The sequence below is a fragment of the Syngnathoides biaculeatus genome, chromosome 7 (genome assembly GCF_019802595.1).
Source record: "Syngnathoides biaculeatus isolate LvHL_M chromosome 7, ASM1980259v1, whole genome shotgun sequence".
NCBI classification, from domain to species: Eukaryota; Metazoa; Chordata; class Actinopteri; order Syngnathiformes; family Syngnathidae; genus Syngnathoides; species Syngnathoides biaculeatus.
Window position 1 is genome coordinate 4921138 of NC_084646.1, and position 15235 is coordinate 4936372.

Here is a 15235-nt window from a genome sequence, read left to right on the forward strand (position 1 = left end):
CTGCAGTGAATAATCCAACGTCATCCCTGGCCCATGAAACTCTTTTATGTTGCTGTTAGATAGCCACATACTCCCTTGGTGAAAAGTGTCTGAATTCCTACATTTGGTTGCATGTTATACGTTCAGTTTTTTTTTTTTGTCTCGTTGATAGTTGCAGGTTGCCGTGGAAACAGATGATTCCATTAGCCGTGACAGATTCATGCATCCAATCCAATTTATTCATGGAGCGTATTTAAAAACAACATACTTGACCAAAGTGCAGTACTTCAGATGACGTAGAACACAGGTGTCAAACTCGAGGCCCGGGGGCCAGTTCCGGCCCGCCGCATCAATTTATGTGGCCGGCGAAGCCAGATCTCGAGTGTCAATTTCAATTATTCTTGTAAAAAAAAAAAAAATTCAAATTGTCATCCATCATAAATGTTAAAGTTGAGATATTGCAAGCATTTTTGTGTTACCAAACATGAATAGTTTGAAAAACACACTACCCTTGATTTCTGATTCCAAAATAGATCATAAATTGATGATGTAAATACGACGAGACGATTCAATATCTGTATTGTTTCACAGTCGTAAAGGCCCTCTGAGGGAAACCGGAACCACAATGTTGTCCGTGAGAAAAAAAGAGTTTGACGCCCCTGATATAGAATATAAAAAGAAATAAAAATATACAGTTTGGCACCAGTAACATAAAATGAATGGAGGGAGGAAACTGGAGTGCCCGGAGAAAACCCACACAGGAACAGGGAGAACATGGAAAGTCCACAGAGGCGGGGCTGGGATTTGAACCCCGGTCCTCAGGACTGTGAGCCCAGCACTCTTAACGGGTTGCACCACCGTTCTGCTTTTGCTATTGCATGTTTATGTAACCTTTAATTCTTCTCTCAGTTGTATAAATTTACAACATCATTGTGTAAATTATGTTTTGTTGTGTGGGTTTTTTTAACACTAGCATTAATATGTTTCTGACCACTATTAGCCGCTATTTTGTATACCAAGATCATCTATTTCAGCTTGTGCGACCTTTTGATGGTCTCATGGCGAGCCAAGAAAGCAAAAAGTTTAAATGTGTCGCACGTCGCAGGAAGGAGCAAATCGCATCAGCCAATTTTCCCCTGAGGCTGGAAAATGTCAGGGACGGCTGCGGGTGTGCGGCGGGTCCAAATGTCCCAGTTCGCCCGCTTCTTTGGCAACGGAGTGAACGAGTGACACTGAAGGATGAGAGTCAGCCCAGCCGGTGTGCGTGCGAGCATCTGCATGCAGGCGTGTCACAGAATAATAGATTTTTTTTTTTGTCAATGAGGAATCATTGTGACATTCACTGTTCTCAGACCCAAAACCTTGTCAGACGGTGCTAAGCCACCGAAGCACGCTCCCAACTCGCCAGCAACTCGTCACATGATAACTAATGCACAATATGTATATAAGAAAAGCCAATTTCTAACCACTGTTCCGTTCTAGATGAGTGTGTTGAGGGAAGTAATCGGGTGTGCCCGCAGGAAGTTTTAAGATTTCGCTGAATTTGTCTGAAATGTATTACTTAGGCTCAGCTGAAAAGCGTTGGCCTCACAGTTCTGAGGTCTCGGGTTCAATCCCAAACCCGCCTGTGTGGAGTTTGCATGTTTTCCCCGCGCCTACGTGGGTTTTGTCCGGGCACTCCGGTTTCCTCCCACATCCCAAAAAACGTGCAACATTAATTGGACGCTCTAAATTGCCACTAGGTGTGATTGTGAGCGTGCGCAATTGGTTGTTTGTCTCCATGTGCCCCGCGATTGGCTAGCAACCAGTTCAGGGTGTACCCCACCTCCTGCCCGTTGACAGCTGGGATAGGCTCCAGCATTCTAGCGACCCTGGTGAGGATAAGCAGCTAACAAAATGGATGGATATATTACTGAGAGGCTTCCCCGCAAATTTGCGATTTCACTACTTCGGAATTCACTTGCTTGATGATTTATTTTATTTTTTTATTTTTAAACATATGCTCCATTTTGGGCTGGAAACCATTTTCCAGTCGCTCCATGTGCGGAGTTGCGTCGGCAACTCACGCTCAGGTCCAATTGGATTCGACCGAATCGCACGGTGTGTTACAGGGCTTCGATATGTATGCTACATACTTTTTGTGGCGTTCTCATCTGATCCAATGCGAGATGTTTATCAAAGATTCTGCCATTGTGAAGATAATACTCATTTTTAGTTGACACTGTAGTATTCATTGAGCTTTGTTTATTTTTGCTGGGATGTAGACCTCACCCGCAGTATATCGAGACACTGTTTTAATATTATTTTCCATTCCATATTGCATTAGTTTTTGATGAACATTCATCCATACTATGCTACTATATTGTACTGATACTCACATTGCGTGTCTGTGTCTGTGTATGTGCGTGTGTTTTTCCAGAGCAAGGCCACACAGATGCCGACACGTTCTTCTACCTGCTGATCGTGTTCTCCACCATAAGCTCCTTCTACACACTGATCTGGGATCTGCGCATGGACTGGGGTCTGTTTGACCGCGGAGCTGGAGAAAACACCTTCCTGAGAGAGGAGATCGTTTACCCGCATAAGGTAAACTTTTCCCACACAGCGTTATTGACTTAGTCAGCATTAGTGGTACGCGCGCTCCCTCTAGTGGTCGAGGGGGGGAAACAATGCTTAAGTATTGTAAAGTTTCCGCTTTCTACCTAGTGATAATGTGAGAGTGAATTCTGTTTGTTTAGCTGTAAGTCAAAATAAAAAAATATCATGAAATATTTCACACTGATTCTACAACACGGCCCTGTTTGGCCTCACATTTCTGAAGTCCCGGGTTTGATCCTGGCCCCCTCTGTGCGGAGTTTGCATGTTCTCCGTGTGCCTGCGTGGGTTTTCTATGGGTACTCCGGTTTCCTCCCACATCCCAAAAACATGCAACATTAATTGGACACTCTAAATTGCCCGTAGGTGTGATTGTGACTGCATCTATTTGTCTGTGTGCCCTGCGATTGGCTGGCAACCAGTTCAGGGTGTACCTCGCCTCCTGCCCGTTGACAACTAGGATAGGTTCCATAGCACTCCTGCGACCCTTGTGAGGATAAGCGGCAAAGAAAATGGATGGATGGATGGATTATTGTACTATATATACTACAGAATATTGAAGAAATCAATTTCTGTAGTTCAATTTTAAAAAATGGAACTCATGGAATATCTACACAGAGTAACATATTTTTATTCTTTATTCAGTGTTTTCATAATTTTGGTGTTTTCGGATACAACTAATAAAAACCGAAAACGCACAATCGGGAAATTAAAATTTTACATAACTAAAATTATTATTATTTTTTTTTACATAGAAATCAGATTGGTATTGGACTTGAGAACAGTATTTTCTTCAGTCTCTATACCATAATTCCCGGCCGGCAGAGCGCACCTGGTTGTAAGCCTAGCTAGCGTTAAACTCTTTCTGTGTACTGAGGCTAATAACCAGATGCGCTAATGCTAGCGCCGGATCACCGCATAAACTGCAGGGTTGAAAGCGTCTGAAATAAGTCGCGGCTTGTAGGCCGGAAATAACGGTACTACATATGTGAATTTTGCTTTTGAACTCAAGCTCCTAAAGTAAAAGATGTTTTCTCCAATATTGATTGAGGTCCATTTCAAATGATTGTAATCCGGGTGCGCCTTGTGCGTGCAGGCCTACTACTACTGTGCCATTTTCGAAGATGTGGTCCTGCGTTTCGCCTGGACAATCTCCCTCTCCCTGACCACGATGACCAAGATTCACTCGGTGGGTGACATCGTGGCCACTGTGCTGGCCCCCCTCGAGGTCTTCAGGTACGTTTTCTTCTTTCGCGGTAGGTCGGTCCACAATTTACAACCGTGACAAACGACGCGCGATGAACGAGACAGCAGAGGGACGTAAGAATACCGTAATTCCCGGCCTACAGAGCGCACCTTGTTATTAGCCTCACCGAGTACATTTGTAAAGGAAATACCATTTGGTACATACATACGCCTCACCTGTGTAAAAGCCGCAAGTGCCCACATTGAAACACGAGATATTTACAAAGAAAGATGGTGTGGTGTTTACATAATTCACCCGCGGGACCTCGAGTTGGGGTGCGGGGTTCCGCACGGACTGTTTTTGTTGTTGCGCTTCCGGAGCAAAGGTTAACAGAGTTCCCGCCGTTATGCAGGTAGTTTGGTGATGTCGAACAATAAAGCAAGTTCTGTTTCTGTGTCCGACACTCCGCCTCCGACTCCTTTTCTCCGGCGCTACACTGGTGACCCCGACGTCAGTCCCGGCGTTTTCGAGACTGAAACGAACATGGCAACCGCCATCCTCAAATTGCCGGAGTTTTGGGAGATGTCCGCGGCAGCGTGGTTCGCACAGACGGAGGCTCAGTTCGCCCTCCGCGGGATCTCAGATGATTCCACGCGTTACTACCACGTTGTCTCAGCACTCGGGAGCTCAACGGCGGCCAGAGCAGTGAACTTCATCACCTCTCCCCCGGCCATAGATAAGTATGCTGGGATCAAGGCTCACCTTCTCAAGGTTTTTGAACTTTCACGGCCGGAACGTGCCCGACGTCTGTTGGCTATTAATGGACTGGGGGACAGCAAACCTTCCGAACTCATGGAAATGATGCTAAACCTGCTGGGCACGGAAGAGCCCAATTTCATTTTCATGGAACTGGTTCTCAGGCAAATGCCACTGCATGTTCAGACGGCGCTCGCGAACAGTACTATCACTGAGCCCCGGGCCCTGGCCGAGGAGGCCGACCGTTTCTTCCTGGCAACCCAGCGCTTCTCCCCTGAGACGCTGGCCGCGACGCGCAGTTACTCACCTTCGGGCGCGGGGGTGGCATCCAGCAGGGGCCCCTTCGGCACCGACGGCCGTGCTGGCACAGGCTTGTGCTACTTCCATGCCCGTTTCGGTGCGAAAGCGAAGAGGTGCCGCGCCCCTTGCAACTACGACGCGTCGGGAAACGCCAAAGCCCACGCTTCGCAGCGGCCGTGAGCGTGGGCGCGAAGAGCCGGCTGCTGTTCGTCAAGGACAACCTTTCCGGGCGCAAATTCCTTTGTGACACCGGCGCCCAGAGGAGCGTCCTGACGGCCACTGCGGAGGACGCCGCTGGCGGGACTCATGGGCCACCCCTACTGTCCGCTAATGGCTCCCCTATCCGCTCTTATGGCATGAGGACTGTGGACTTGTGTTTCGGGAGTCAGCGCTTCACATGGGACTTTGTCACTGCGGATGTCTCATTCCCTCTCCTCTGCGCTGATTTTTTTTGTGCCCACGGGCTGCTGGTGGATGTTAAGAGGGGCCGTCTGGTGGATGCACTGACTTTTTCCACGGTCGCCTGCGTCCGCAATGAGGCGACTTATGGTGGTCTCTCCAGTTCGCTATCGGACGGCACCAAGTACCAACTCCTCCTTGGTGAGTTCCCTGCCTTGACACGGCCCACTTTCTCCTCTGCCACGACTAAACATGGGGTCGAGCACCACATTGAGACCAAGGGCCCCCCGATCCACGCGAGGGCCCGACGGCTTGATCCCGAGAAGCTAGCAGTCGCTAAGTCCGAGTTTGCCAACATGGAGCGTCTGGGCATCGTCCGCCGCTCGGATAGCCCGTGGGCCTCGCCACTACACATCGTCCCTAAACCGAGTGGTGGGTGGCGACCGTGTGGTGACTACCGCCGCCTTAACGACGCCACTACGCCCGACCGCTACCCTGTTCCACACATTCAGGACTTCTCAGCCCACCTGGCAGGCAAAATCTTGTTCTCCAAGGTCGACCTGGTGCGTGGGTATCACCAGGTTCCCGTGCACCCCTCAGACGTTCCCAAGACAGCTGTAATCACTCCGTTTGGACTGTTCGAGTTTCTGAGGATGCCGTTTGGTCTTAAAAACGCGGCACAATCTTTCCAGCGTTTAATGGATTCTGTGCTCAGGGACTTGCCATTTGTGTTCGTCTATTTGGATGACATCCTCGTCGCCAGCTCCTCGGAGGATGAACATCTGATGCACCTCCGCGACCTCTTCGCAAGACTTGAGCAGCATGGCCTGATCATCAACCCGGCAAAGTGTGTTTTCGGGGTGCCCTCTATCCAGTTCCTCGGGCACCTCATAGACAAGAACGGCGCCGCCCCCCTTCCGGCAAAGGTGGAGGCCGTCTCCGCTTTTCCCCGACCTCGCTCGGCTCGGGGCCTCCGGGAGTTCCTGGGGATGGTGACTTTCTACCACCGGTTCATCCGCCGGGCGGCCCACATCATGCGCCCGCTCTATGAGGCTCTTAAAGACAAGGCCCCCAACCGGGACGTTGAATGGACGGCCGAGAGGATGGAAGCCTTCGAGGCTACGAAGGCCGAACTGAGTCGTGGCGCTATGCTGGCTCACCCGACCCACGGGGCCCCTGTCGCTCTCACTACCGATGCATCGGACTACGCTGTTGGAGCCGTATTCGAACAGTGGGTCGGCGGCGCCTGGCAACCGCTTGCCTTTTTCAGCCGTCAGCTGGTCCCCAGGGAGCGCAAATACAGCACGTTCGATAGAGAGCTCCTCGGCCTCTGGCTGGCGATCCGCCACTTCCGCTCCCTATTGGAAGGCCGTGAGTTCACGGCATATGTGGACCATAAACCCCTCACTTTCGCCATGTCCAAGGTGGCCGAGCCGTGGTCCGCCCGCCAGCAACGCCAACTGTCGTTCATCTCTGAGTACACTACGGACATCCAACACATCGCCGGCAAATCCAATGTGGTCGCGGACTGCCTCTCCAGGGCGATCGTCGGCACTGTGCATCTGGGTCTCGACTACTCCCGCATGAGCGCAGACCAGGCCTCGGACCACGGGGTGCAGGCCCTCAAGACTTCTGACACGGGTTTGCGCCTGGAGGAAGTCGCGGTTGGTGACTCGGGCGTCAGGTTGCTGTGCGACCTCTCGGCTGACCAGCCTCGGCCGCTGGTCCCTGCAAACTGGCGAAGAGCTGTTTTCGAGGCGGTCCACAACCTCTCCCACCCCGGAAGGAAACCGTCCGTGAGGCTGGTGGCCCAGAAGTTCGTGTGGCGCGGTCTCAAGAAAGATGTGCAGGCCTGGGTCGACTCGTGCGTGGCCTGTCAGCGGGCTAAGGTGCATCGCCACACAAAAGCCCCCTTGGAGCCCTTTGCTGTCCCCGAGAGGAGGTTTGACCACGTCAACGTTGACTTGGTAGGTCCACTTCCTCCCTCGCACGGATTCACCTACTTGCTCACCATGGTGGACAGGACGACCCGCTGGCCCGAAGCCGTTCCCCTCTCCTCGACAACGTCGTCAGACGTGGCCCGGGCGTTCATCGGCACGTGGGTTGCCACCGTGCGACCTTTCTTCAGATCGTGGCCCTCAGTTTACCTCTGAACTCTGGAACGCAGTCGCTGAGAGTTTGGGGGTCAAGCTGCACCGCACTACCGCCTATCACCCCCAGGCGAACGGTCTTTGCGAGCGGTTCCACCGCTCCATGAAAGCAGCCCTGCGTGCCGGCTTGACGGACGGCAACTGGTTGGATAAGCTCCCGTGGGTCATGCTCGGCCTCAGGTGCGCCCCCAAGGAGGACCTGTTGTCCTCATCCGCCGAACTCGTCTACGGCCAGCCACTGCGGGTCCCCGGCGAATTCATCCCGGACGCCACAGCGCCCTGGTCCGCAGCCAGGCAACGGTCCTCCCTGCTGGAGGCCGCAAAAGGGTTTGCGCCGGTTCCCACGTCGCAACATGGCACCCCAGCTGCCCGGCTGCCCCGTCACCTGCGCTCTGCGGATTTTGTGTTTGTTCGTCATGACGCCCACCGTGGACCTCTCCGCCCCCCATACGACGGGCCGTTCAGGGTCCTGGAGCATGGGGATAAGAGCCTGCTCGTGGACATTGGCGGCAGACCCGAGACTGTTTCCGTGGACAGGGTCAAACCCGCGCACCTGGACATTGCCCAGCCTTTGGGGTTGGCCCTCCCCCCGCGCTGGGGTCGTCCCCCTTTGCCCTGTGCCCCTGCGCCCGCCGGGGTACCCTTGACCCCGCCTGAGCCCTTGTCCCGTGACTCAATGGACAGTGCGGCCCCGCCCCCATCGGCCCCTACAGTGCACACTCGCCGGGGTCGGGTCATCATCCCTCCACGGCACAAGGATTTTGACTATGGGTGAATTCTGGGGGGGCTTGTGTGGTGTTTACATAATTCACCCGCGGGACCTCGAGTTGGGGTGCGGGGTTCCGCACGGACTGTTTTTGTTGTTGCGCTTCCGGAGCAAAGGTTAACAGAGTTCCCGCCGTTATGCAGGTAGTTTGGTGATGTCGAACAATAAAGCAAGTTCTGTTTCTGTGTCCGACACTCCGCCTCCGACTCCTTTTCTCCGGCGCTACAATGGTACACAAAGAGTTTAACACTAGCGCACCGCTGATGCTAGTACTAATGCTAGCTCCACACCAGCACTAATGCTAACAGGGCCGGTTAAAATAAAACTAACCGGTAAATATCACTGAGAAAAGCCAGTTATTCAGCAGCAACATGCTAGCACAGTGCTAATGCTAGCGCACCCAGAACATTTGTAAAGGAAATACCATTTGGTACATACATACGGCGCAGCTGTGTAAAAGCCGCAAGTGCCCACATTAGAACACGAGATATTTACAAAGAAAAACGGTACACAGAGAGTTTAGCTCTAGCGCCGTGCTAATGGTAACAATATCGCTGTGCTAACGCGACCACCACACTAACGCTAGCGCCGCACTAACACGTTCGGTTAAAAAAACAACATACTGGTAAAAATTACTGAGACACTGCAGTAACACGCTAGCGCAGCGCTAACAGGGCCGGACTGGTAAAAGTCACTTCCTTGGCACATATATTCCACCAGTACTCTCACTCTTACCTTTTCCGGTAGAGTGCCCCCTTGCAGCCGTTAGAAAAAATGCACAAATTAGCCGCATATCCTTATAAACCACAGGGTTGAAAGCGTGTGGGGAAAAAAAGTCACAAAGTCTCATAGGCCGGAAATTAGGGTACACTCGCAGCACTTCGATTAGAAACCGCTCGTTTCCAACTACAATACATTCCTTGTGTACAAGACAAGGAGTACCCGTTTTATTGGACTCTCCAGCAGTAGTCTCGTGTACGGCCACCGTCTTCGTTGGTCTCCGCAGGCGTTTCGTGTGGAATTTCTTCCGCCTGGAGAACGAGCACCTGAACAACTGCGGCGAGTTCCGCGCGGTGCGAGATATTTCCGTGGCCCCGCTCAACGCCGACGACCAGACGCTGCTGGAGCAGATGATGGACCAGGAGGACGGGGTCCGCAACCGCTCGGGCAAGAAGACCTGGAAGAGGTCATACAGCCTCACGCTGCGGCGCCCTCTTCTGTCCTCTCAGTAAGAAGATGAGACACAATGGCCATGTAGCATTAATGGCAAAACTATATGGATATGATTTCTTATTTTTTTGCAGGTCTAAAAAGGACACCAAGGTTCTAATTGAGGATACAGATGATGAGGCGTTTGGCTGAGTCGCCACCAAACATCGGCGCTCTTTGGAAAAAAAAAAAAAAACACACGCACGTACACGCTACATGGGTCTTCTTCATCTCTAACCCTTTAGTTAAAATGTCCTCCCACAAAAAAAAAAAAGTTGCTGACCAGTGAAAAAATTACTGTACTTATCTCCATGTTTGGTGAGATTTATTTTAATTTCTGCAAACTACTAAAAAAATCATGTGTTGTTGATGTTTTTCTTTGTGGAAAAACAAAGAAAATCATGCTTTTCCATATTTTGATTTCTTTTTTTGGGGGCCAGGGGGGCTGTTTTTTTGTGATCAACCTGTCTACTCCCTCCCCCCAAAAAACAGGAAAAGATGTCGGTTTTGTGGCTTGTTTTTCTTTTTATTTACAAAAATTGAAAACTGTAAGAATATATTTCCAAATTTTAGATTATTTTTATCTTAAAAAAACAATAAAAAAATATATATAAATATATAGGAGCTTGTGTCCACATTGTTTTTTTCTTTTTTTTTTGGGGGGGGAAACAAAAATATTGAAGAGAAGTTATCTCTGAATGTTGTACTGATATTTTTTTTCTAATCTTGAAAAAAATTTAATAACCACAATAACACAAGTTGAAAAGCATGTATCTCAATGTTGTGGGTTCTTTTATGTAAAAAAAAAAAAAACATTGACAAGAATGTATGCTAAGAGATAAATGCCCCCCCCCCAAAAAAAAACAACAACAGGGTATTGTTGTTTTTTTCTCAAATAAAAAAAAAAAAGTAAAAATTGAAGTAATTTCACAAAACATGGAGATACAGTACACACTATTACTACTACGGCTTTAGGTTTTTATGTGAAAAAGAATCGGAGGTACTTTTCACTGCTCAGTGACGAAAGAAGACCTCATGTTACATCATCCCTATGGAAGTAAATGTGTGCCACGTAGCACGATTCGATTTAAAATGCAGCTGAAAATTTGATGTTGTAAAATTCACATTGTTGTTTCAAAGTGAGTATTTCAGTTTTGACTTTTCAATGTTAACAAATTTGCCATATAAAAATATTCAATTTTTAAAATTCAAATGCAATATTTTCAGTCTCCTGAGATACAACTGGCTTCAATTCGGTGTCTGAAATTCACCGTCAAAATTCAGCGTTAAAAAGGTGGGGTTACTTCCGGTCAGAACCCAACAGCCAGCCAATCCAGTTATGCTTTCTTAGTGTGTGACGTCGCGTGACTAAGGAAGCGTAACTGGATTGGCTGGCTCTTTGGTTCTGACCGGAAGTAACCCTGCCTGGTTGTGAAATAATGTGAATTTTACAACATCAAATTAATTTTCAGCGGCAGTTTTAATTCAAATCCTGGTGGCGCATTTTTACTTTCATATATCCTCTCCTGTATACGAACACACACACACACCATAATTGGTGATCCTCACAATCTGCCCAAGCACAAATAATATATAATATAGTAGTATCATATAGTATAGTGTAGTACACATGACGTTTAAGACAACATCCAAACAACGTCCCTTTTCTCTTTCCTTCTTTCGATCCGTGCATGTCATGCAACAAAAAGCCAACTTTTTTGTTTGTGTGTGTGTGCGTGTATTCCAGAAACCCGACAAAAATATTATTGTTTTGAAATGGAAACAATTTTGTTTGTGCAGCACGGCGATGTTCTGCTCATATTTCTCACCAGGCTGCATCGACGACTGTTTACATGCCTTTCTGGACTACTTACAGGATCAACAGGGACAAACAAGAAACAATCAAAAAGACTCATAATTTAAAAAAAAAAAAAAATATTGATTTCGGTAGAAGGCCGAGGAAGGACTTGAAACCTGCACCATATCAGAACAAATCAACTGGTTTGACCTCAATAGTTGTTATTTTATACTCTTTTTATTTTATTTCCTTTTAATTTTTTTTTTTATTTTTAGTTATGAGAAATTGATAAAGTGCTGTCGCAACGCTGGAGGCACTTGCAGGAAAAGTGCATTTACTACACAAACTACTTGCAGACGACGAGGGATGTTGCTTTGTATCATAGAATAGAAGAACTCTTCGATGTGCGTCAATACTGTACGTGTCTGTCTTGGTCCCGGTTCGGTGTCGTTTCTACCCGTGAGATGAGCATCCGACTCGGTGATGTCTTTTGTAACGTTTGGACTTTTTTGAACGCGCCTTTCTACTCAAAATTTCAAATGTCTGTACAAAAAAAACAAATGCTTGTATGGAAAGATGTTTCAGCATTCATTCCATAGCTTATCTTCATCTTAATCTTAATGTCCGTGTACTAGTACACTCTTTGCCCGCACTAGTAAGACGATTCAGAGTATTAGTAGACATCTGTTTTACTTGTAGCGATTATTCCCCCCCACCCCCCACTAGTGTTTGACATTTGTGCACACAACTAAGCCAATGTTGTCCTGATAGTAGAAAAACTAAATGTTAACTACTGAGATAAAATTGTGCACTAGTTGACATCAGTTTGCTAACAAGCACCGCTAGGGAAATGCTAAATGTTCACTTGTTAAAATTCAATAATGTTGCTAGTAGTACTTGGAGTGCAGGCAGTTTTTCCTCACTAGCAGCATTTAGTTGTCACACTCGTATTTAAAAGTTTCCCTACGAGTGAGGACAAAAAGATTACTAGCACATGGAAGTTGAGCGAGGTTTCAAGGATATTGAGTAAATGCTGAAACGCATTTATTGGGTATCCTTGATATCCATCTTGATGTCCATGTACTAGTACACTCTTTGTCTTCACAAGTGAGACAATTCAGCATATTAGTAGACAGCTGTCTTACTATATTAGTAGACAGCTGTCTTACTAGTAGCTATTATTCCTACCCCCCCCCCACTAGTGTTTGACATTCCTGCACACAAGTAAGCCAATCTTGTCCTACTAGTAGAAAAACTAAATGTTACTAGTGAGATAAAATTGTGCACTAATTAACATCAGTTTGCTAACAAGCACCGCTCTGGAAATGCTAAATGTTCACTTGTTAAATGAAATAATGTTGCTAGTAGTACTTGGGGTGCAGGCAGTTTTTCTTCACTAGCAGCATTTAGTTGTCACACTCGAATGTAAAAGTTTCCCCTACTAGTGAGGACAAAAAGATTACTAGCATATGGAAGTTGAGCTAAGTATCAAGTAAATGCTCAAATGGATTTATTGTGTATCCTTGATAGCCATCTTAATGTCCATGTACTAGTACACTCTTTGTCCTCACTAGTGAGACAATTCAGCGTATTAGTAGACAACTGTCTTACTAGTCGGGATTACCCCCCCCCCCCACACACACACACACACAAACTAGTGTTTTGACATTTCTGCACACATGTAGAAAAACTAAATGTTACTAGTGAGATAAAATTGTGCACTAGTTGACATCTGTTTGCTAACAAGCACCACTAGGGAAATGCTGAATGTTCACTTGTTAAATTCAACACTGTTGCTAGTAGTACCTGGGGTGCACAGTTTTCAAGTAAGGCAGATTTTCCTCACTAGTAGCATGTACTTGGCATACTCATATGTAAAGGTTTCCCTACTAGTGAGGACAAAGAATTACTAGCACATGGAAGTTGAGCTAGATTTTAAGGATATTGAGTAAAGGCTCAAATGCATTTTTGGGGTATCCTTGATAACCATCTTAATGTCCATGTACTAGTACATTTCTTGTCTTCACTGATAAAATAATAAGAAAAAATCAACACGCATGTAGAACAGCCACGGTGCACTAGTAAAATTATCGTCTTGTGATTAACTAGTAGCACAACACTGGCATACTAGTTGGACCAATCCATGCTACTAGTGTGAAAAGACTTCTGTAATTTCCGTCCTACAGAGCGCACCGGATTATAAGGTTCACCCGGTACATTTGTAAAGGAAATACCATTTGGTACATATATAAGCCGCACCTGTGTAAAAGCTGCAAGTGCCAACATCGAAACACGAGATATTTACAAATAAAAACGGTACAGAGTCTAACGTTAGCTCTATGCTAATGATACCGCCGCGCTAACAGGGACAGTTAAAAAAAAACATACTTAAATCACTGTAACACAGCACCAACACGCTAGCGCGGCACTAACACTAGCACGGCGCTAACGGGGCCGGTTAAAAAAAAACATACCGGTAAAACTCACTTCCTTGGCACATATATTCCACCGGTCTCACTCTTACCTTTTCCGCTCGAGTGCCCCCTTGCGACCGTTAGAAAAAAATGCACAAATTAACCGCAACACCGCAGGAAAAAGTTGCGGGTGATAGGCCGGAAATTACGGTACACTAGTTCAGTTTCATATTTGCCCACTACTAGTGAAATGCTAGATGACGACTAGTAAACGTTTGCTACTAACAACACTAGCGCACATCTTTCACCTAATGCGGTTTTGCCTTGCTAGTATGCTAAAGTATCATATACCCAGTTTAAAATCTACTGTATCTACTCGTGTGCTTTTTGTCTTCACTCGTAAGACAAATCACTACACCAGTAGAACTGGGTCTTACTTGTACTACTGTATGACATATGTGCATAGCTAGCAACGAGGCAAAAACTGCACTGTCCGCGTGCTACTAGCGGACCCCAAAATGGCCAGGATGAGTGCAATGTGCGTAAATGTGGACGCCACGCTTCCCCTTTTTCGTTCGAAAAGAGGAAGTCCAAAACGGATGGGTTTTTTTTTTTTTTGTTTGTTTTTTTTTGGACACAGTTGCCTTGCCTGCACGCTGCTTTTCGTTCCGCGGTGTACAAAGTCGTTAATTTATTGTTCCCGACGTGTATATTTATATTAGCGGCCATGATTGATGTTGCCATTTTTGGACTAGCAGTATTTTGTAGCTTTTGCTTCCTGTCAGTTTTTCTTAGGGTTAGGCCTCACTTTTTCCACGTGTAGTTATTCGTGGAGGGGGGGGGGGGTGTAGTGTCTGAATATCGCATTTAATTTTTTTTTTTTTTTTAAATCTCAAGTGTACATTTCTGTGCATGAAGCTGTCGTGGCTGTGGCATGAGTCGTCGTAGACGGGACCCGCTTTGACCCACCGACGGGAAACGGCAGAAGAAGAAGAGCCCACGTGCGCCTCTTGGGAGCCGTTGGCGGGAAAGGACCCGACGTTTGGTTTTGCTCGGTATTTGTGCGTCTTCCCCAGCCCCCCGTACGTGTTTGCGAGTAGTAGTTCTCCCGTTAGGCTAGAGTCACGTGATGTTAGGTGGATGTTCGACTTTGGGTTAGAAACCGTAGATCGTGGCTAAATGTGATTTTGGAGTAATATTAATAAGAAAGAGAATAATGTCCAATTGTAGCTCATCCTGGTTCTATTGCGTAGTTTGTACATGTTGAATGTGTAACGCTGTTCTATGATGTTTGTATTTCTGTACACAATTTGGTGATCCTGTCATAACTGGGTTTTATAAACCAGCGTTATTTTTAAAGCTCGCTTTGCCTCAACGCTCTTTTTATTATTATTTTTTTTTTCAAGCACATTTATTTTCACTTTTAACTCCATAAAAAGTCCCAGGCGTATAGAGATGTCAACAGGTGTGTTTATTAGTGGCCGGGCCTTTATTTCAGTCGTTTTACAATATATAATTGTTCCATTAAAAATAAATTTGGAAAATAAAAATAAAAAAATCCATCCATCTCCTGAGCCGCTTATCCTCACAAGGGTCGCGGGGGTGCTGGACGTTATCCCAGCTGTCGTCGGACATGAACGGGTTGCCATAGAGACAAACAGTCCACACCCACAATCACACCTA

The 15235-nt window shown here is 47.0% G+C and overlaps 1 protein-coding gene across 1 annotated transcript in view; it reads left to right on the forward strand.

Annotated features, from left to right (window-relative positions):
• xpr1a (xenotropic and polytropic retrovirus receptor 1a) overlaps nt 1–15097 on the forward strand; it is an 82694-nt gene extending 67597 nt beyond the window's left edge. Inside the window, exons 12-15 of the mRNA XM_061824443.1 lie at nt 2399–2565; nt 3671–3810; nt 9138–9359; nt 9436–15097. Of these exons, the coding sequence (XP_061680427.1) occupies nt 2399–2565; nt 3671–3810; nt 9138–9359; nt 9436–9493 (587 nt within the window). The 3' untranslated portion in view covers nt 9494–15097. The remainder of the gene's footprint in view (nt 1–2398; nt 2566–3670; nt 3811–9137; nt 9360–9435) is intronic.
• The last annotated feature ends 138 nt before the right edge of the window (nt 15098–15235 follow it).